At 42.5% G+C, this 23,977-nt stretch overlaps 1 protein-coding gene across 1 annotated transcript in view; it reads left to right on the top strand.

Annotated features, from left to right (window-relative positions):
* The window catches only part of ppil2 (peptidylprolyl isomerase (cyclophilin)-like 2), a 121,051-nt gene that overhangs the window by 67,264 nt on the left and 29,810 nt on the right, over nucleotides 1-23,977 (top strand). Inside the window, exons 13-15 of the mRNA XM_007908613.2 lie at nucleotides 1,318-1,407; nucleotides 3,696-3,729; nucleotides 22,003-22,120. Of these exons, the coding sequence (XP_007906804.1) occupies nucleotides 1,318-1,407; nucleotides 3,696-3,729; nucleotides 22,003-22,120 (242 nt within the window). The remainder of the gene's footprint in view (nucleotides 1-1,317; nucleotides 1,408-3,695; nucleotides 3,730-22,002; nucleotides 22,121-23,977) is intronic.

Here is a 23,977-nt window from a genome sequence, read left to right as displayed (position 1 = left end):
AAGACAGAGAGGATAGGAGGGTGACCAAAGGCACGGTCAAACAGGAGGGGCCAGAGGGTGGGGCCAGAGAGCCTGAAGGCCCGACCGACAATTGTGGGGTGGACTGGGCGAGGAACATGGAGCAGGCCCGAGTCTGCTGAGTGGAGGGAGTGGACAGGTTGATAAGGGGTTAGCAGGTCAGAGAGGTAGGAGGGGGCAAAGCTGTGGAGGACCTTGAAGGTGAGGATGAGGATTTTGAACTCGATCCTCTGAGGGATGGGGAGCCAGTGGAGCCAGGAGAGGGTGGGTATGATGGGGTTTCTGGAGCCTGGTGCGGGAGAGAACAGGAACTGCAGAGTTCTGGATGATCTGCTGCTTGTGGAGAGACAAGTTGGGGAGACCGCAAGGAGAAGGTTGGTCTTCTCTTAAGGAAACTATTGACTGGCTGCTTTTCCTGTTTCCCTTTGTTCCCTCAAACCTTATTATTTCTTTCTGTTTGTGGTCTGGCTTGGAGGCATGCTGCAGTGTGCTACAGTGAGGTTTTGCAATAGTCTTAATTGTTTCGGTAATGTTAAGTCTAAACTATTGATGGGCAAACAGCTGAAGGCGTGTGTAAGATCCAGGCTATGAAACAACACACTGCGGACGGATCAGCTGCTACCCACATCTCTTAAAAGGACAAAAGCCCCTGACTATTTTCAACCATAAAATGACAACAGTTTCTATTGTGCTTGATTAACTTCTTTCAAAGACTGCCAGTGGTGGGCTACCATATGGTGAGCTCCGGGATAATATTACAGCTCCTGTATTAATATTCATGCAATGAATATTGTATTTTATACAATGCCTGGTCACATTGTCAAAATATCTCAAAACACTTCACAGGATTCTTTTTACGCACTGAATTGTGCTGACTGTATTTTGTAGATGAACACAGCAGCCAATGGACACACACCAAGCAATGTCCCTAAATGACCAATTTTATAGGGAGGATTGTTGGCAGATCTCCAAGAGAAACTTCCTGTGTGGAGAGCAACGTGATGTCAGCAGTGACCTGTGACCTGGAAGTCGGCCATTTTCTCGGGCTTTGTTTGGTGTTGGCCACAGAGGACCATTTTTTAATGAGGTTCCCCTGTAACTGGCAGTGCGTGTGCAGGTCAGCACCTGCTCATTTGAGGTTCACAGGCAATGAGAAAGAAGAAAGATCTGTCTCTTGAATATCTAGGCAGAATACAGTCACTCCTGGTCCTCAAAACTGCACGTGAGGCTGCTCAAGAAATTCCCAATCTGATTTTTTTTTAATGTTAATATTTTTTGTGTTGTTTTGTAATTTTACAGACTCCGAAGGCTTGTGAAAACTTCATTAAATTGTGCAAAAAGGAATATTACAATGGAACAATCTTCCACAGATCGATTCGAAACTTCATGGTGGGTTGACATAGTCTAGTTTGACGCAAAACTTAAGTCAGTTGTATTGTGGTATGTGTTTAAGATGCCTTTCCCCTCCCATCTCTAGAGCTACCCACTCAGTCTCATACCCCCTGCTCTTTCCCCATATTCTTGCAAATTTTTCTTTTTCAAAGTTGTTGTTGAATCTGTTTCCACCATCCTTTCAAAAATGTCTCCTCATCTCCCCTCTGGTTCTTTTGCCAATTATCTTAAATCTATGTCCCCTGGTTACTGACCCACCTGACAGTGGAAACAGTTTCTCCCTATCTAGTCTATCAAACCACTCATAATTTTGAACACCGTGTTCAGAGTATTAAAACTGACATAGCACCCAAGAGTCTAAACCTGGCTATGTTTGTGTTTAAGTTGCAGGTTTTGTCTGATTGAATTAGAGAGGTTTTTTTTTTGGTGTTTACCCTTTCTTTTTAAATCTTGTTGACCTTGGCATGCACATTGCATTTTCAGCATCCAATTTCTATTGAGGGACATTTATACAATTGTATTTTGGTTAAACAAAATTGGCCTACATTGTTTTCTCTTCTCCCAAGAGAACTGTTTTAAAAATGATTTTGTTCTTAATTATTTGCCAGTATTTCTCCCCTCCATTTCTCCAGAAATTGTTTTGACAAACGTTTCTGTTTATTGCGGTCTGGCATTACAGCCAAACTCAATCCTGCCTTTACTCAACATCCATAACGCATGCACCTACCAACAAAGCTCTCAGAACAGCCATTGAGAACTGCATCAAATAATTTTGAATCCCTTGACTAAAACCTGAGATGTGTACTGTCTTGCTTAAATGAGCCTTTTGAAATTTGTTTAGTTCATAGGGGTTTTATTGCTACATTTTGCACAGTGTTCTAATTAAATCTCCCCGCAAATTGGTTTGCATATTAAAGTTTAAAAGCCAAAATTCACAAATAGTGCCTTTGGGCCTGTTAATGTTGTTTTATTTGGGCTTCATTGTGATGGGTTTCTACTCTCAATTGCAAATTTTTGATGATGTCTTTGATTGACCCAGACCATTACTTTTACCATTGTGGAATCGTACTGTTACTGAACAAGTTTGTGTCCTGGTCCTCAACACCCACCCTGCCCAATAAGCATGTGCTTTTAATTATCCTTCATGTAAAGAAATGCATTCTGAAGTTTGTCCTACGATTTCCCCTTCATAACCTTGATTATTTGTCCTCCTCTTTCTGCTGCCTTCAGGTATCTGAAAGTATTGTTCTGGAAGCAGACATGTAGATAATTGGCATCTGAATAGCTGCATTCTGCTGAGATTTGACAATATAGCCGAACATCCTGTTTGTCTTGTTTACTGCTGTTACACAGCTTCGACACAGTTTTTGATTGGTTTCACTTTGACTCACTTTTCTACATTCTCTCATCTCCTCGTTTTCTGACTCACTCTTTTAAATCGACTCTGATTCCGCAAATTATCTGTGTGAATTTGAAATAGTATTAAATATCAATTAAAAGTAGAGAGAGCTACAAATGGAAAGCCCAGTGTGCGTCACTTGTTGATGTGAAGTTTGTTGATGTAAATACCAATTGAGAAATGATGTTTAGGATGCAAGGGCCTAGACGGGTTGAACATGGAGAGTCAGTCAGAACCAAAATGTATTGTAATTTCATAAATACAGAGGTGGCCTGAAAGCACACAAGATCACAAGAGAGTGCTTGGATAAAGAACTTTGATGTACAGTTTTTGAAGAAGTCTCGCATGTGATATTTTGTCAAATGCCTTATGGATTAAGTAGAGCATTTTTTAGTGATGGATTTGAAAGCAGCGAGATAGGATGTGAGATAGAGAGTTAGGGAAGGAGTTCAAAAGGGAACGGGTATAGTAGTTGAAAACTTCGCTACTGATGGTGGGGCGGAGGAGTTGGCAGAGCAGAGGAGTAGAGTTTGATTGCAGAAGGCAAATGGCTCCAACGGGAGCGAAGTTTCAAATGACGGAAAGAACCGAAAGTGCGTACATTTAGTCGTGCAAATTGAGCTTTGCTTCCATTCCATGGTTTCTGACCTGTTAAGTGGTTGATGTAGCACTGAATCAAAAAGTGTTCCATTCCTCACCACCAATGCTCTGCACAAATTCATCTCTTTTTAAATCTTTCCCACTTGGTGTGAATCCCAAACTGAGCAGAGTAATTGGCTGCCTAATAAAAATGTACTTAGGTGAGGTTTTTTTTTACTGCATGTTCTTGTTATTTGAAACAATATATTTTAGACTTAATCATTTAAAGAGACTTTTCTTGTTCCAGATTCAAGGAGGAGACCCCACTGGTACTGGCACTGGTAAGCTATGATTAGGAATGTTATTTTGCCAAGGTATTTTGGTGTAAAATCATGAATAGTCATAATTACAAGATAAATTGTCATAGACATAATAGTAAAAAAAATAAAAACATCACAACACTTTGGTATGACCAAATGGTCTGTTTTTATTTTGCTATAATTCTTATATATTCCAAATGTAGTAACACATGGTCAATATTTTTTCCTCTTTTTTCTATTTCTCCTCTCCCCATTACTTATTATTTTCCTCCTGAACAGCCTGTGAATGTTACATATGCTCTGTGTGGTGCAGTGTGTGTGGGGGTGGGAGTAGGGGGATGTAATCTCACCCGGAGACTGAATGAAAACACTAATGGAGACAAACTAGTTGAGAGATGGTTGAGACAGAGTGATAGTTACACTGGTTGAAGCAAATAAGAAGAACTTGATTAGTGAAATTTATGGAAAAACAAATCTTTTTGAATCTGTTTTGGAGGGAGGGGTCAAGCGTGTTTGTGGAAAGCCTTGATGGTGAAGAAAACAGAGTTGTTATTTGGAAAAGTAAATAGTAAAAAGTAAATAGTGCTGTCCCAAAGGGTCTGTGTTAGAAGACCACTTCTTTTCTCCATTTGCATAAATGATCTGGATTCTGGTATAAGGGGCACAAATTCTAAATCTGCAAATGACTCAAAACGAGAGAGAGAGAGACAGACAGGTAATAGTAAAGAAGATAATAAGCATTCTCAAGGGGTTTATCCCATGGGCAAAAAATGAAGGAACTGGAACTTTTTTTCACTGGAATTAAGAAGATTAAGGGGTGAGCTGATAGAGGTCTTTTAAGTGATTAGAGGGTATCAATGTAAGGTAACAATCAAATGAGCAAATAGCGAGATGAGGAGAATTATTTTCATGCACAGTTGTTGGGATATGGAATGTCCTGCTGGGAGTGGTGGTTGAGGCAGAATCTATTTACGCTTTCAAAAGAGAATTAGATAGATACCTAAAAAGGAATAAGCGACAGGAGTATGTGAAAAGGGCCGGTAAATGGGACTAAAAGGTTGGTGCTTATAAGACCTAGCACAGACATGATGTGGCTGGGATGTCTGGGTGAGAGTTTTGCTGGTGATGGTTCGACTGCAGTGTGAAGCTGATACTATCAAAAATAATTACAGCACAAACTGGTGCATGAGGTACGGCAGATCTCATGGTGTTAGTCTTTATTTCCATCTCTGGAACCATAAAACATGATTATGGGCACAATGTTCACATGTAGTGCATTAATGTTTGTATTGAATAGGAGTGATTTAACAGCTATTTATTGTACTGACCATATCCTTTTCTGTGGCATAGCACTAACCTGTACACATTATGCACTTGTTTCAAAATAAATAAATGAAAGTTTACAATTTTGTGTTTTTAAAAGAAGGCAACAGATATTCTGAGTTTAAATCTATGGACATGTCTAAACGATGGCAGTGTCGAGTACAATCGACAACATGTCCAGTGTTTATTGGAGCAGCTTATTTTATTAATTTTTTAAACAAATTTGGAAGTTAACTTGTTCAGAAAGTCGGCTTTCATTCAGGACTGCTTATTTGAGCCCTCTATGTCACTGGATGATTGATAATAAAATATAATAATAATCCTTGCATTTAAGAGAGCGCCTTATCATGTCTTCGAGACATCCTAAAGCGTTTCATAGAATGTACTGTAAATTGAATTGACGTTTTTTTGTGGGCGAAATGAAATAAAACAAAATAGTATGTATATGATACAGGAATGAACTACCACCAGAAGGATATCATCATGTTATAAGCTTATGGTTTAATTAAAATCTTGGTGGTGGGAGTAGAGCGTTGACAGTGTAATTGTGGTTCACCAGTACACTATTCTAATGACCACTTTGCCTCCTGTAATATAGCATCAGAAGTTACTGTTGAACTTATGGCATTCTGAGAATTATTATCTATATTTGGTTTCATCATTGCTCTGTGAAAATGTGCAATTACATCAAATGGACAAAAATGAACCTAGCTTTGCAAATTGCGCTTAATACTGAAGTTGGAATCTAATGTTCTCCAGCCTTTAATAAGTTTGTCATATATCATGACATTGTGTACACTTGATGTCATTCAATAACTCATGTTGTGTGCACAATCATTTGCATTGAAGATATATTGGACTAGGTATTAATCCTGATTGATTGTTCTGAGGTTTCCAGAGTTTTTGCTCGTATGAGAGAGTTGATGGAGCTCAAACTGTTGCAGTAGAGATAAAGCAGGACTCCTGCCTCCCATATGCTGATTCCTTAAACCAGGCTTCAGGTTTCAAGGACACAAGAGATTCTGTTTGTTGTTAGGTTCTGGAAACCAGCCATCGACAGAAGCAAATTGCTACAACTATTGCACCCTGCGCAGTCCATAAACCTCAAATACTTCGTTATCCTCAGTACAAAGGTGAAATCCTCCGCACACACATTTTCAGACAGTGCTCACATACATGGGAAATTCTATTGCAAGAAGCCCAGCCAGTAACTGAATAGCATCTGTACACCCAATGTTTATTCAGGGCATTCGTTGACATCCAAATGATTGGCATCATCCTGTACTACACCAGGTTCCTGTTAACTCAACAAAGTCATGTAAATTCTTGTTCATAATTCAGGCAACAGAGTCAATAGTTTCTTCTCTCACATCTCTGTGCATGGGCCGTGCCTGTTCGATTCTTCTCAGGTTTGCAGCTTTATTAACAAATCAAGCAGGTCTTTCAGTGTATTAATTGAGTATGATCTGGCAGCAAGAGAAGGCCATTCTGTGTAACAGTGAGTCTTGTCAGCATCCTGTTGCTTGAAATGAGCCTTTGGATAGTGTTAAGTCCTCACATCAAAATAAACTGTTTTACAGTTGCCTTTGCCGACCCTGAAACTGCAGGAATGTGGAATAGCATGGCTTTAAATCACTACTGGTATAATTTTCTACAAAAGCCTCTTCTCAGGTATCCTCTGTCCACACTCACTGACTGCAGTGATAAAGGGAGATTGTCAGCCTCGCAACAGCTGCTCTTGAACACTTTGGCTCACTTTTCACTGTGATAATTGAACTGAACCTAGCTTCCTTGTAGTCTGCAAATCATCCTTCTACATACATCTGTCTGACATTCGAGTGAGTTTTCTGCTTCAGCATTGTCTTGATTTTAGCCTCATATGATCCAATCCCGATAAAACCTTTGAACATTCCTGCAGTTTCAGGGTCGGCAAAGGCAACTGTAAAACAGTTTATTTTGATGTGGATATTTATACTTGTAAGAATTGTACGTTAGTGCTCCTAAGATGTGGAGTCGTTTGAAACGGGAATGCAAATTTATATTTCCTGATCCAAAATCACATTGGCTGAGGAAACCCCTTGCTTCATGTACATTAAAGTGCTCACACACAGGGCCACCCTCAAACCTGATACTGCTACTAATAATAATCCTTGCATTTGATATAGCGCCTTATCAAATCGTCAAGAGAACTCAAAGCGTTTCTCAGAATATACCGTAAAAGTGAATTGACTACTTCTTGGATGTGGGTTTAAATGCAGCCCAAAAAGGCAAGGGAAGCATCTTTATCGCTTGAAGAATAGTTAAATTACTTTTGTTTATTGTTCAGCCATTTCCCAGTTAACATGAGTCCATGGCATAGAACAGGTCTGCAGAAATCTGAAATGTTATTGTGGTGACTTCATTCTGCCCCAAATGGCCTTTAAAGGTACTATCATGCCATCTCCCGATAATTTGTGCTGCAAGTGCTCTCTTAAGAAAAATTCTATTTTATTACAAAAATTTAGTGAGTTATTGTCACCTTCACAAGCAGAACCGAATGTGACGTCCTTTCCCGGGTGGTGTTATTTTTGTGGGCTTTTGGCAACAAAATGGCATTTTAAATATTTTCATTGTGGGAGCCGAGAAGATCATTTTTTTTCTTGGATGAGTGACATTCCGCAGAATTGTGTTTACTGACTTGAGAAGTCAGCGCTACATCAATGTGGGAGGGGAGGGTGCAGTCACTGAAAAAGAGAAGCAAAGAGGAAGCAGTAAAGGTCTAGAACGCCTGAGGGAATCTGATCTGGTGCTCATATCTTCAGCTCCTCTCCGCCCCCCCTCCAGAAGCACTGATAATTTCAACAGACAACAACATAATAATAATCCTTGCATTTGATATAGTGTCTTTTCACATCTTCGAGACGTCACAAAGCGCTTCACAGAATATACTGTATATTTTGTGGGTGGAATGCAGCAACGAATTGCGCACAGCAGGGTCCCACAAACAGTCATGGATTGAGTGACCAAATTATTATCATCTTTACCGTCATGTAGGGTAGAATCCCAGAGCGCTGGACTTTAGACAACTAACACAACTTGGACGTTGACTGTACCAAATAACTGCCCTCACGTGAGGTATATAAATCTCTGGCCTGCACGTGTGCACTGCAATCTCATTTATTGTGTGAACAAGATCACAAAGACCAGTCTTTCATCTCTTTTCTGATATCAACTGTATTTTCTCACTGTCTCTGAGGTAATGTGTTGAGATAGTGGTTTGAAGAAAAACTTTTTTAAGTTTTTGATATTAGTTTAATTGTTCAGTCTGTTCTCTAGGTGTTTGTGTCCCTTTATCGCCAGCATTTACCCAGTTTTTTTGTTGGGGGGGCTGTGGGTGGGTGGCTGGCTCTATTGGAGGTTTGTTAGTAATTTGGACACACACAGGGTCAGATTGGCCAGACCCTGTTGTGGGCTTTTCAAACGTTTGGCGGCTATTATGTCCACCTCCAGTTTCTGAATATGGAGATTATCTTAATCTCTGAAGTGGCAAAGAATGAAGTGGTGGAAGGCAACATTTGTCAATTCTTGACTTGAGTTTCACATTTCCGGCACAAACAAACCTGATCAGATGGCTTAGCACTCATCTGCTTGAAGCGGCTTTCTTCGTTCAGTCATAATAAAATCCAGTTCATCTCTGACTTGCCCTTGAGCGCCTTCTCTGCACCTCACTTTTAAGGCCCCATATCAGCAGATATCAAATCAGCACCAAAGACATTTGGACACAGTCAAAATCTAACCAGTGCTTTGTTTGAAGGGAGTTTAACAACAATTGCAAGAAACTACTTTCTGAGCTAATCTGGTATTTCTGATTGTTTGAATTGTTCAGTGTTTGACGTACCAAATACGAACCTTTCACATTTATACGCGAAGCTTGAACTGAATTTGCTGGTATGTTGGAATTCCCAAGTAATTGGGTCAATCACATTGAAATGACAATAAGAGACAATTTTCATCTCTTGTATTAGATGATACATGCAGCAAATGATTCCTTCCCACTCTTTTTGTGTTATACAAGCTGAAAAAACAACCAAGGCAAATACAGAAAAGTAAGAATTGATCTACAACTACCTCCGTCTCTAAGAAACAAAAAGATCTATCCAGACATCATTACAACGTAACTTACCAGATAACTCCCCACCCAACTACTGGTCCATGATGATGTAATGGCAGAAATGAAAGCCAAACCGGTTTCAGATTTAACTCCTACTCCCAACAATTATACTGCAATTATCCAAACCATCACTAAATAACAATGTAGCCATAACACACTGGAATTCCAGTCGCACATGAGCTCCAGCAGAACAACTGAATCAAAGAAATTATGGGGGAGGGAGGCCAAGAGAGCCAAAGAGGCACTTAGGGAGAATATGTATGGTGGGGGAAGGGGGGGGGGAGAGAAGGAGGAGAGAGACCGTGGGAGAGAAGGAGACCTAGGTTGGAGACACTTGAGGGCGGAGAGAGGGGATGGGGGAGAGAGAAAGAAAAAAGAGACACAGACACATCAAAGGAAGGAGGGAGAGGGAGATCTGTGTGGACAGAGGGGGAGAAACCCAGAGAAAAGGAGGGGAGACAGAGGGAGAAAATGAGCGAGACCCAGGGCTCGGCGAGAGAGAGAAACCTGCTGCCATTTTGGGTCACCTGGTAAAAGGGCCTTTTTTTAACAAACCAAATCCCAAAGAAAATAGAAAAATAATGTATTATTATGGTAGAATGTGCTTTCGGTAGCTGACATTTATGTGCCGGTTTGACTGTGTGATTCTGTTTTAGTGAACTCATGAAAACCTGATGAAAATTCTTGATGACGTCAGGATAACTGCAGATGCATTTAACCGCCAGTACAGAAAAGATGAATAAAGAATATCAATTTTAACATAAATAACCCCTTTCGGCTTTATCCCTTTAAGTGGACTTTGCAGTCATTTAGTAATAAAATAACCCCTGGCAGATGACGCAGAGTTTTATCAAGCAGTCTGCAGCCTATCAGTAATTTATAGGTTACTTACAATAACTGTTATTTTGTGACTTATAGGACTTTGCAGAAAAGTGCAGTTGTTACTCTGTTCAGCAGTGTTGCACGGAAGATAAAAGTTTCATTGGTCCTCAGTAATGCTGAGAGGATGAATGACATTGAAACATGTCTGTTTCTCTGTACTTAGGGGCCATCTTGTAGTTTGTTTTGATCAAACGAGTGTCTGACACATGTGGAAATCCATCACTCTGCTTGAGTATCCAAACAACAACAGCTTGCATTTATATTGCGCCCCTCACACAGGGTAGCGTCCCGGAGTGCTTGAAACAAGACTGAGAATTCCATGTAGAGATGCCATCTACGCTTGTAAGTTTGCCTGTGTGTGGAATGGAGGTCTCACATTCTCCCTGTAAATACCCACCTGGCTTACCTAATTCCAGAAAATATTAGGTGTTGGTTGGTAGGAGCCAAGATGTGAGGACCCCAGATTGTGGCTGGAATTTAAATGGCTAAAACCACATAGCTTGCCAATGAGAGCACTGGCTGGCAAGCTTCCTGCTGCTTGACCAAATAGAATCACCCGGGCCTTAAGGGCTTTGCCTTAAAGAGTTAACAGGAGCTGAGTGAAAGAACCTTATAGGTTGCCAGGAAAGATGCTTTGGTCCATTATACTGGATTTACCCCCAAAACAGCTTAATACTGTCATCGAAGAATGGTAGGGCTGGGTATTCTGGAGGGATGTGATCAGATGGACCGAGGGGCCTTCTTCATCCAAACCAACTCTGCGATCGTGTGAGCTTTGTACATTAAATATAAGCTTCGCCAAGAAAATATACAGTCATTTCACTTTACAGTGTATCCTGTGAAGTGCTTTGAGGTGTCTCAAAGACGTGATAAGGAGCTATATCAAATGCGAGGATTATAAGTAAACCCAACTAATGTGCTTCATTGTGAGAAATGCTGATGACTCCTTAAAAGGGAAGAGCACAACAGTATACATGAAACGGTGTGATAAATGGAAATGTTACACTGTTTTAGGGGTTAAGACAAAAAAGCTCTGTAGTTTGCATTTTTCCATGGCCTATTTGACCTAAATGTGGCTCATTCCATACAAGTGACCTGCGAGTCCTAGCAACAAGGTTGAAAATGTTGCGTACCACAATGCTGACATCGTTCACCTTGAGGACAAAGAAAAGAAAATTACATTTTAGAATTTGTTCCAAACGACGACTTTTTATAGCTGTGTTCATGAGCCGTATGACTAAAAAAAAACACTTTGGGATCGGCATCCACACAGGACTGATAGCCGGCGCGTAGCTGCCGTTAAGACTTTAAATTGCTTTGTCGGAAGATGAAATATCAGTTGTGATGTGGAGGATCATGTGCAAGAAGTGACCTTCGTAAGTGACGCAGCGAATGGGTCTGTGATGCAGGGGCAACAACAGCACCAGGTCTCAGTCACTGCACAAGCAGCACACAAGAGGCTGGCCCTCCTAAAGCCTCTTGTTTCTTTAGGTAGAGTGTTGAGACCACGTAGCGCACAATACTGAGCCGAGCTTATTAATTCAAGTCGTTCCCCAACAGGAGAAGCAAGTTATACGACTGTCTTATTCAGCCGACAGGACTCCCCTCCCCCTTCCTGCATTTAACATTGAGAGAGCACTGATGAGATGAATACTGACAGCCGTGGCCTGAAAATCTCAGCCTAGAAATGATGCCGTCTGTGGTCATGTGCACACAAACACACATGCACAGGATTCCTGCCTGCTTGTCACAGGATTAGATCCTCACTGCAAATTTCGCCCACCTGGGACAGAGTCAAAACAACCAATTTCTCAACAGGCTGGGATTCCAATACACCTGAAACAGCACTGATTGCTTCAACATTCGATTGTTAATCATTGTTGAAGGCATCGTGTGTAAAATATCAGACCTTGCATAAGGTATTTCACTGTGGAGCAAGTCATCCTATTGTGACAGTGTTTTAATTGATAACTTATTACTTATTACTTGTGTAATTCAGGCTTGAGCAACTCTTTCACAGAGTTTATACTGACCACAGTATTCAGACAACTGTCTGAGACCGTGGTTCCTTCCTTGAGATTCCCATTAACTCTTTAGTCCTTTTGTCAGTTTTCAGCAATCACTTTTGGTATATGTTGGCTGCCGTGCTTTGCACACAAAATATACAGTCACTACAACAACAACAAGATTACATTTGGAAAGCGCCTTTCACGTTGGGAGGATGTCCCAAGGCACTGGACAGTGACAGCATTTCAGACCCAAGCTGGGGTTGGGGGGGTAAGGGAGGGGAGGGGAAGGGGGGTGGCCGATGGTTGAAGAGGAGGGTCTTGAGGCGGGTCTTGAAGGAGGCTAAGGAGGGGGCGAGGCGGAGTGACTGGGGGATGGAATTCCAGAGGTTGGGGTTAGAGTGGCTGAAGGCTCTCCCGCCAATGGTGGGGCGGGAAGGTTGGGGGACGTGGAGCAGCCAGAGCCGGCTGAGCGGAGGGAGCGGGCGGGTTGGTAGGGGGCTTAGGAGGTCACAGAGGTGGGGTGGGGTGAGGCCATACACTTTATATTCTGTGAAGCGCTTTGAGATGTGATAATGCGCTGTATCAGATGCACGGATTTAGTATTATTATGTTCTGGCTGCTGATAGAGCAGTAAACCTGTTAACAACAACAACAAAATTACATTTGTATAGTGCCTTTCACACCGGGAGGACGTCAAGGCGCTGGACAGGCAGAGTTTTGGACCTGAGCTGGGGGTCAGGATTGGGGAGGATGGAGGGCAGCAAGGGAAGGAGGGTGATCGATAGGAGAAGCAAGTTATACGGTTGAAGAGGAGGGGCTTGAGATGGGTCTTGAAGGAGGCAAGGGAGGGGGTGAGGCAAAGGGCCTTCGAGATGGAGTTCCAGAGGGTGGGGGGTAGAGTGGCTGAAAGCCCGCCCACCAATGGTGTGGTGGGCGATGGGTGGGATGTGAAGTAGGCTGGAGCCCACTGAGCGGAGGGATGTCCTCCCGACGTGAAAAGCGCTATATCAAATGCAAGGATTATTATTATTATTGACATCTCAAAGCGCTTCAAAGAATAGACTGTAAAGTGAATTGACTGTATATTTGTGGACGAAATGCGACAGCCATTTGTGCACAGCAGCGTCCCACAAACAGTCATGGATTGAAGTAACCAATTTATTATGGGTTTTTTGAGGGATTATTATTAGGCGTATGGAATAAGGAAACTTGCCCAAGGTTTCATCCTGCCGGGAATCGAACCAGGGTCTCTCACTTGCAAGGCGAGTGCCCTAACCACTGAGCTACAGGTCTCCACAATGCGTGTTTGAGGATTTTGGCGGCCTGCGGTGTGACACAGTGGCAGAGCCGGGCGACGTTACGGAGGTGGGGGAAGGCAGAGTGGGTCATGGCACGGATGTGCAGTAGAAAGGATAGTTGAGGATCAAACAAGACCCCAAGGTTCCGGACTGGGTCAGTGAGGGGGAGTGAGCCCCAGGGATGGTGATGCTGTCAGTGCCTGAGGTGTGGAGGCGCTGACGGGAGCCAATCAGGAGAGCCTCGGTCTTGTTGACGTTCAGCTGAAGAAAGTTCGCTCTCATCCAGGACTTGATGTCTGACAGACATTCAATCAGGACAGCAGTGGTCCTGGAGTCAAGGCTGGAGGCAGAGAGGTAGAGTTGGGTGTCATCCACATACATGTGGAAGTTGACCCCATGTCTGCGGATGATGTCACCAAGAGGGAGCATATAGATATTGAAGAGGAGGGGATCAAGGACAGAGCCCTGAGGAACGCCACACGAGATGGTGCGGGGCTAGAGAAGAAGCCATTTGTGGAGATGATGTGAAGACGGTTTGAGAGATACTATCTCAACCAGTCAAGGATAGACCCATGAAGGTTGATGTGAGAGGATTGGCGGTGGATGAGGATAGAGTGGTCAACGGTATCAAAGACAGCAGAAAGGTCAAGGAAGACGAGGAAGCAGAGGGCCCCTGGTCCCACGTGGACAGAATATCATTTGTCACTTTGACCAGAGCTGTTTCTATGCTGTGGGCGGCACGGAAGCCTGATTGGAGTGGTTCGTGAAGGGAGTAGTGGGAGAGGAAGGAGCGAAGCTGGGAAGCTATCCTCTCTATTCTACCTCCCGAGGCAGCATGGAGAGAAACAGACAGAAAGGAAGCAGGAGGCATGATTCATAAAGGAATACAAAAATGTGCTGTTTAAATACAAAGTTCATGGAAATTGGCTTCCCATATCCTTCTAATGAGACTACAATAGTGTTATCTCATATTTCAATTGAAATATAGAAGTATAATTTTCATTTTTTTGCTTGCCTAATTTTTATTTTTTCTGTGCATAATACTCTGGAGTATAATACTACAGCAACACAAGCTTGCATTTATTTAGCATCCTTCACACAGGGCAGAGGTTCAGGCCGCTGTTTTGCGAGTTGTCTAAACAGAAGGAATATCAAGTGTGCTTAATTATATACAAATCAACCAGTGAAAAGGATTTGTTTTTCATTAACATATAATTGATTGTTTTCATTGTTTGTTAATTACATAATTAGCAATATCTGTAATTTTGTCATCTTTACACATGATTTACAAAACTCATGTGATATACCCCACTCCCCCCCTCTCTCTCACACACACTCTCTCTCACACACACTCCCCTCTAATAAACTACATTTACTTTCACTGCACAGTGAAGACTCTCAGCAATCTAATCACAGAGTGTCATCCAGTCCTGACTAGCAGCAACGTTTCAAATCACTAGAACAACAGGAACCCCCCTCTTCCTCCACCACGCACTCAAGGATATGTGAATAATACAGATTGTCCTTCGAGAAAAGTCGATTTAGTCATATCACTAGCATTGCCAAACTAGAAACCGATGAGAGCCTGATTGATGCGTGACACCCAAGCAGATGGAATGAAAATAATGGCAATGGGGCCCACGTACATAGCATTAGTACCGTTGGCTGCCATTTTTGGAACAAGTAATATCTTTCAATGATCAGCCTCCGCCATGATTTGGGGAACAGCAGATAATAATATAATAATCCTTGCATTTGATATAGCGCTATTCACGTCTTCTAGATGTCTCGAAGCGCTTCACAGAATATACTGTAAAGTGAATTAACTGTATAATAATGAATTGACAGTATATTTATGTGCGAAACGCGGCAGCCAATTGCGCACAGCTGCGTCCCACAAACAGTCGTGGATTGAGTGACCAAATTTTTTTTTTCTTGAAGGACTATTTTCAGGCATGTGGAGTAAGGAAACTTGCCCAAGGTATCACCCTGACCTGCCGGGAATCAAAAACAGATATCTTGCTTGCGAGGCGAGTGCTCTGACCACTGAACTACAGGACTCCGCTCCAGATGATTTGGGGTAATCGTTATTGTTTGTGACGGTTACCATTACCGCTTGAATTTTCTTTCCAAACACCTCAAAGCTATGGAACTTTTGATCCCTTACAGTCTTATTGATTGCATATAGAGGCATTTAAAATGCAAGTTTGTCTTTAATTGCTGTGCGCAAACACTGCCGTGTTCCACCCACAAGATACACAGTCAATCTACTTTACAATATGTTCTTTGAAGCGCTTTGAGACGTCTCAACGGCGTGATAAGGCGCTATATCAAATGCAAGGATTATACTTATTATCATTACTTAACCACTCCTTAACATGATTTCATTTTCGGTATGACTCTTCAACTTAATGGTATACGGAAAAAGTGTATCTGCCCTCAAGTGGATTTGTCAGTCTCATGCATGTTTAGACGAGCTAAGTGAAAATTAATCACATTTTTTAGTTAATGATGCATGAGAAAATCAGTGCATGAGCAGAGGTCCCATACCGAAACCACTGGAAATGCAGGTGCAAGGTTATTATATTGCTAATAATCTTGCCATTTAACTGCATATCTCAGGATTGTCATCAATAATGTAGAAATGTTACTTGACTTGAAATGGTGAGCACTGCTTACTGGGTGTTGCATGGGTGTTCACCTGTGAGAGTGTGTTCAGCTTCCTCCCAAACCTCACTTGGGTGGACAGATAACTATTAACTAATCTATTTTGAGCAATGTTAACACTCTCTTCTATTTCTCTGATTTACTGGTTTGTTGGGAGATTAAATGAAGCTTTTGTTGCTAAAATAAATGCAACAGCACAATGTTTGTTCGCCCCACCCAACCTCTTAACCCCCTACCAACCCGCCCACTCCCTCCGCTCAGCCGGCTCTGACTGCTCCACGTCCCCTGACCCACCCGCCCCACTATTGGCAGGAGAGCCTTCAGCCACTCTGCCCCCAACCTCTGTAATTCCATCCCCCAGTCACTCCGCCTCGCCCCCTCCTCAGCCTCCTTCAAGTCCCGCCTCAAAACCCTCCTCTTCGACCATGCCATCGGCCACCCCCGTTCCCCTCCCCCCCTGACCCCAGCTCGGGTCTGAAATGTTGTACACTGTCCAGCGCCTTGGGACGCTCTCCCGACATGAAAGGCGCTATACAAATGTAATCTTGTTGTTTGCCTAGAGAATACCGAGTCTATTCACTTTACCGGATATCCTGTGAAGCATTTTTGAGATGTCTCAATGACATGATAAGATACTGTATGAAATGCAAGGATTATTGTTGTAATTATTATTATTATTGTTATTTTACACATTTAAGCATTGTTCTCAAACGTTTTGAAATTGCTCAGTAGAGATTGGAGGTGAAAGTTCTTCAGTTATTATTCCAAGAGTGGAAAAGATTAGTCCATAGAACCATAGAAATTTACGGCATATGAAGCTGATCAGCTCATCACGTCTCCCTCAAGCAGTCCTTTAACCGATTACCTGCCCTTTCCCATTCCCCTGTGGCTGACTTAACGCATTTGTCTAGTTCTCTCATGTAGGTTAATATGGATTCTGCCTCAACCACCGCTCCCAGCTGGGCATTCCATATCCCAATATATATTTGTTCTCCTTATTGTTCCTCCCAGAATGTATAATCTCACATTTGTCTGCATTAAATTTCATTTGCGATTTCTCCATCCAATCAATTCATCTATCAATGTCCCCATGAAGTTGATTATAATCTTTTTCATTGTTAGCGGCTCTCCCTGTTTGGAGTCCTATAGCTCAATGGTTAGCGCACTCACCTCGCAAGCAAGAGACCTGGGTTCGATTGCCAGTTGGGCGAAACGTTGGCCAAGTTTCCTTACTCCACGTACCTCTGTTTACCCACCCGTAAGTAGGAACCCGGTTGTTAGTCAGTTGGAGTATCGCTTTTTCCGGAGGTAATAATTGCTTCAAAAAATAATAATAAATTGGTCACTTCAATCCATGACTGGATTGTTTGTGGGACGCTGCTATGCGCAAGTGGCTGCCTACAAAATATACAGTCAGTTCACTTTCCAGTATATCCTGGGAAGCACTTTGAGACGTCTCAAAGACGTGTTAAGGCTCTATATCAAATGCAAGGATTATTATTATTATTTTTGTGTCACCTGCAGACTTAAAAATTGTGTTCCTTATACCAGAATCCAGAACGTTTATACAAATGAAGAAAAGCAGTTGTCCTAACACTGAGGCTGATGTTTGCAAGTGTCACAGGTGAAGGAGAAACGGGGCCTCAATTGGTCACTGGGTTGTAATATAACGACTATTGGGAGGAACATTAATGGCTGAGGGGGCAATTCTGCAGACATGATGATCCTGAGGTGGGGGACTCAAACAAGGAAGATAAGTAGCTCCTTTTCCATGCAGTGAGCTGGTGCAAATTATTTGAGTTTTTCATGTAGTCCGACTTGTAAAGGGATAAAGGGTAAAAAATACCTACAGCATTCCTGCAGACTAAAACAGGAACTCATTGAGACATGATAAGGATTTGGCTACATACAAACAAGGAAATTGCTGACAATTCAGTCTGATCCAGATCTGTCTGGCACGTACTCCATATATTCTCAGTAATAACTGACAATTCAACTTGGTTTCACACAATACTGTGTTTGTGCATGTCTCAGTGCCAGAAATCGTACTATGTATACTGTAGATTTGAGGAGTTATATTTAGAATGAATGTAAATTATCTGCTGTTTGTATCCCTGTTAAATTGCAGCATTGACATCAACTTCCTCAGCAACGTTATAATGCAGCTTGACTAGTGTTGCTGTTCTAGTGGGAGCAGGGAAGCAGAGGAGTGGGGGGTAGGAGGAGATTTGACAAATGTGGAGGGATTTGTGGATGAGAACCATGAAATCTGATCTAGGGAACCAGAGGACCGTGGTGAGGACTGGGGTGATGCACATATAGAGTTTGGTACAGCGAGAATGTGGTGACAGAGTTTTGGGATAAGTTGAAGTTGATGATGTAGGGAGACCAGCAAGGAGTGCATTAGAAAAATCCAATCTGGTGGTGATAAAAGTGGGGATAAGGGTTTTAGCAGGGTTTAGAGTGAGGGAAGTATTCGCTGCTGAATATGCAGTATAAACCAGCATCAATTTCAATGCTCTCCTCTCCCATTCTTGGGGCAGCAGATGTTTTGAGTCCATTTGGTCCAAAATTTTCTTTAAATGACTTGAATACCCATTGAAAGCTTATCTCAGTCTATCTGGTGGAAATTATGGTCAAATGTTCACACACAATTATTTCCAAAACACGTTGGTGAAAGTAGAGTGTAGGCTGATGCTTGTCACGGGTTGATTGGCTGTGGGAAATAAATGATTGAGTTTCTCTCTTGTATATTGGTTCAGGGATGAAGGCCATCAACTGTGTTGTGTGTGGTCTATTTCGCTGGATTGATGCTATCTGCTTGCAGTTTTGCTGACGTATATTTTACTGTGTATTTTGCTTCAGTTATTTTTCATTATGGTGTCCTTCCTCTTGGGACAACACTTCACACCAGGGAGTCTGAAAGAGAAACTGCAGAACTGAGAGAATCAATATGGCCAAAGTTGAAACCAAAGAGAAAGCCTGAGCATTCAGAAAACCGCTTGGAGAGTGAAAGCTCCTGGCAAAAGATAAGAGTGTTTATAAGTTGGCAAGTAATGGGGTTTACACACTATTGAAAATAATAGTTGCAGCAGTGTCGCTTGCACCACTTACTGCATTGTTGGTAAGAGAAAATGTTGCTTCTGCCTGGCACTGGTTACCAAAGGTTAAAGAAAATTCTTTGCTCTGTAAGCCTCCAAGAATGCCTTGTATTTCAGAGAAGAATGTGTGGCTATTTTTACACGGCATCGTCTGTTGTCCTGTTTCACAGCTTTAGTCAATGAGCCTGTGATTTTAAGATGAAAACAGGGTTTGCCTCCTCTGAAATTACATTATGTAATTTACTAAATTGAAGAAAGACTGGCTTCAGTGTTTGCAGATCAAATACACAAAATGTGTGTTATGAATTTCAGTTCCTGTATTTTGTGAAAGGAAATGACATGTTTTGTTTGATTCATTTCACACCCTGTGCAGTCTTTCACATCGTATCTTGATGTGGCTCTTGACGACTCCCAGCAACCGTGTAGAGCCTTTCATTTTTTAAGCTGTTATGTTTTCGGGTTTCGTTTCCGTGCACTCTGTATTTAGGTCAAGCTAGAATTCTTAACTTCCAGAAACACCTCTTGTTCCTCTCTGAACCCGCTTGTTATTCTCTTCTTATCTGAACAATCTCCAGTACAACATGCTTTCGTGAAAGCAAATTGCCCCAAATTGTCTACAATATTTTACAGGTTTGAATGAATTGGTTTCAACTTTTAAACAAGGACACATAAAATATATATATATCCCAGTACACAGAGACACGATCCTGTGTGAAGAACACAATATCAATGCAAGTTATTGTTGTTGCGCTAGGTTAGTCTTGTTCATAGCATGCCTGTTCTGCATCTTGAATCCAAACATATCTGCAGTATGGAAGCCAGAAGTCTACTTTGCATAGAATGTGCTGTCCTAATTATTTAAAACATCAACTTGTGTTCCTTATCCAGAAACAAGAAACTATTGTCAGAAAATGTTATTTCCCAATAACAACAGTTTCTTGTTTTGGTATCTGAAAAAGTATCTTGAAAACTGATGGCTTAATGTGTGGTACAGATCTAGACAGACCAGAAAGGGTTCAAATCCTTGAGCTATCTATCCTGTGTTAGTTGATCTGAGGCAGGATAGCAGTATTCCTCCATGAGGTTCTCTCCACTTTGTAGGTCAACTGTAGCACACTTGACATCAGTTCCGCTGCTAACTTGGCAAAGGCTAAAAACAAGTCTTCTAAAAGGCCGTTTATTCTGTCTGTGTCTTGTCTCAGTCCCACCAGTGATGTTAATGGTGCATCTTATCAACACGAAATGGCAGCAATATGTACGATATAAAATCTTCAGTAACCAAGAGGGTATAAGCATATTCTAATCGCATCAGAAAAGATCAAAGAAGCACTGTTTAAAGTTAGCTCTGAGCACAAACAACAACAACTTGCACTTTATATAGCACCCTCCACGCAGGGTAGCGTTGCAGAACGGTTGACAGTGGCGGAGCTTGACTCCAAGCCGGGGGGGGGAGTTGGCCGTAAGCATAGTCGAAGAGGATGGTTTTCACGCAGAACTTGAAAAAGGGGAAAGAGGGGGCAAGGCGGAGGGATTGAGGGAAGAGTGTTTCAGAGTTTTGGGGCGCAGTAGCTGAAAGCGCGACCTCCAATGGTGGGGCAGTGGTTGCGAGGGACAAGCAAGAGGCCGGTGCCAGTCGAGCGGAGGTGCCAGGTTGTGGATTGGAGTGAGAAGGTCGAAGAGGTAGAGAAGTGCCAGGGAGGGAATGGATTTGAACACAAGTGTGAGGATCTTGAAGTTGATCCGTTATCATAACAGATTAGGTTGCCTTTGATCCTCAGCCATGTTTTTATGCAAGTAACAGCCTTGAAGAGTTTGGTGCTGGGCAATTTGCTGATGGATAATATTTATCTCTCGTGGTTTTGATAATCAGCTGTACCCATTATTAATTGCAACTTCTGAGGTTATGAATCTTTAGCTGATGTTTTACAAACTTTAAAGGATAAATTTGTGTAACCTCCCTGGGGAGTAAGATTCACCTTGATGGTGATAAAGTGTAGATTCTTACATTGATGACTGACTGCTCACAGCCTATTTGTGTGTGACAGAGACATAATACCACAGGAATGGGTGAGTATGTTAAGAATGTGATTCTTGCAAATGATACAATCCTGGCAACGACTGTCATTTCTACAGACATTGTGGAACTAAAAGGGAAATATTTTCCCATTGTTGTAAGTTTGTTTTTGCACATAGCTTTTGTTGCTCTGATTACGGAGCCATTCAATGACATTGACTGTACATTTCCCTAACTCTTATTTTATTGTATTGAGTGTTGAAACTTTTCAAAAAAAAGTCCCTGATGGATGTTCTGAAAAGCTGTTTTTGAAAGAGCAAAGCGTCACTCCACTGTTGGCGTATTTAATAGTTCCTGTTATGCTGTGGGACACCACATTTACAGTAATCATTGTTTAGGATTAAGTGACTTATTTTGTCTCATGGAAAAGTACAAGCTGCTCGAGACAAAAACAAACATCTGTACTGAACTTCTAAAGCTTTTCCTCCTTCAGAAGTGGTGATGTTTTACATTCAGTGCTTTCTGTGTGGTCTTGGGAGGAGGGGGCAGAAGATGCAGGGAATGAAGCACAGTTTAGAGGCAAACTCCATACACCATATTCCTTCTGTGGTCACAGTGACTGAGTTTGGCTGTATGGAGAGCAGTCATTATGTGAGATGTGAAATGGCTATAATTGAAGAATCAAACGATAACCAATTGAATATTTGTATAGGTTTTGTATAGTCACTACACTTTACAGTATAGCATGTCAAGCGCTTTGAGACGTCTCAAAGATGTGATAAGATGCTATAACAGGTGCAAGGATTATTATTATATTATATCAATGTGTTTCTCACTTGTGTGCTTTCAGGTGGAGAATCGTACTGGGGAAAACCATTCAAGGATGAATTCAAACCCAATCTCTCACACACAGGACGAGGTGTCCTCAGCATGGCCAACTCAGGGCCAAACACCAATAAGTCCCAGTTGTAAGTGACTATACAGTGGCCTTTGGGAAAGAACAGTAGTTCTAAACCAACAACAACAACTTGCATTTATATCGCACCCCTCACACAGAAGAGAGTCCCAGAGCTCTCAAGCCAACATGTATATCAAACATTTTTGTCAAAATATGATTTGAAAAGAGAATTTGATAAACACAAGAATCACTTTACAGTACATTCTGTGAAGCGCTTTGAGACATCTCAAAGATGTGATAAGTCGATATATCAAATGCAAGGATTATTACTACACAACAATTTCCATTCATATAGATAAATATAGATGGTAGAAAGTAAGGGATCCTCACCCTTGTCTTCAAATCCCTCCACTCCTCTGCACCCCCTTACCTCTTTCCTCAAAACAGTGCCTGTTGCCTTTGTTCCTCCGGGTCTGGCCTCCTCCTTATCTCCCAAGTCCTCCGCTCCACCCTCGGCGGCCGTGCCTTCAGCCTCTATGCCCCGAGGCTCTGGAACTTCCTTCCTCACTCCCTTCGCCTCACCCCCTCTCTTCCTACTTTCAGGTCTGTGCTGAAGACCTTTCTTTTCGACAGCGCCTTTGGTCACCTTCCCCCCCTTCCCCCTGGCTCGGCCCCGGGATCCGTTACTGTGAAGAGCTCTGAGATGCCGTCTGGCGTGGAGGGCTCTGTATAAATCCAAGTTGTTGTTGTTCTAATGTTCTATTTATAAAACCTTGGTTAGATCACATTTGTAGTTCTGTATGCTGTTCTGGCCACCTTACTTCAGGAAGGATATTGCAGATATTAGATGAAGTGCAAAGTAAATTTACCAGGATAATTACCAGTGATAAGAGCATACAGATATCTAGAAAGACTAGACAGTTAGGTTTCAGGTTAGGGACATCCTCCTGACATGAAAAGCACTATACAAATATAATTGGTTGTAGTTGTTAGAGCTGTTTTCTCTGGAGATCAGAGGAGGAAACCTCAGAGAGGTATTTAAAATTATGATGGGATTCAATAAACACATTTGTATAGCGCCTTTCGCATCGGGAGGATGTCCCAAGGCCCTGGACAGTCAGAATTTCGGACCCGAGGTGGGGGTCGGGATCGGGGAGGGTGGAGGGCAGGAGGGGAAGCAGGGTGATTGAAAGCACAGTCGAAGAGGAGGGTCTTGAGTTGGGACTTGAAGGAGGCAAGGGAGGGGGCAATGCGGAGGGACTGCAGGATGGAGTTCCAGAGGGTGGGGGCAGAGTGGCAGAAGGCCCGCACGCCAATGATGGGGCGAGCGAGGCAAGGGACGTGAAGCAGGCTGTAGCCTGCTGAGCGGAGGGAGCGAGCAGGATGGTAGGGGTTTAGGAGGTCACAGAGGTAAGGGGGAGCAAGGCCATGGAGGGCTTTGAAGGTGAGGACCAGGATCTTGAACTGTATCCTCTGTGCAATGGGAAGCCAGTGGAGTTGGGCGAGGATGGGATTGATAGGGTTACAGAGCCTGGTGTGGGAGAGGACACGGGCTGCAGAGATCTGGATTATCTGCAACCTATGGAGGGAGGAGTTAGGGAGGCCGACAAGCAAGGCATTTGCATAGTCAAGCTTTGATGTAATGAAAACTTGTATGATGGTTTCAGTGGCCTGTGTGAGACATTGGCGGAGTTGGGGATGTTGCAGAGGTGGGGGAACGCAGAGCAAGTCATGGGACAGGTGTAGGGTAGAAGAGATAGTTGAGGACCAAACAAGATACCAAGGTTCCAGACTGGCTTAGTAAGGTAGAGTATGTGCAACTATGGATGATGATGATGCTGTCAGTGCCTGAGATGTGGAGGTGCTGATGGGAGACAGTGAGGAGAGCCTCGGTCTTATTGACGTTCAACTGAAGAACATTAGCTCT

Source organism: Callorhinchus milii, unplaced genomic scaffold (genome assembly GCF_018977255.1).
Source record: "Callorhinchus milii isolate IMCB2004 unplaced genomic scaffold, IMCB_Cmil_1.0 Scaffold8, whole genome shotgun sequence".
NCBI classification, from domain to species: Eukaryota; Metazoa; Chordata; class Chondrichthyes; order Chimaeriformes; family Callorhinchidae; genus Callorhinchus; species Callorhinchus milii.
Note: the sequence above shows the minus strand (reverse complement) of the source record. Positions and strands in the feature narration are given on the sequence as shown.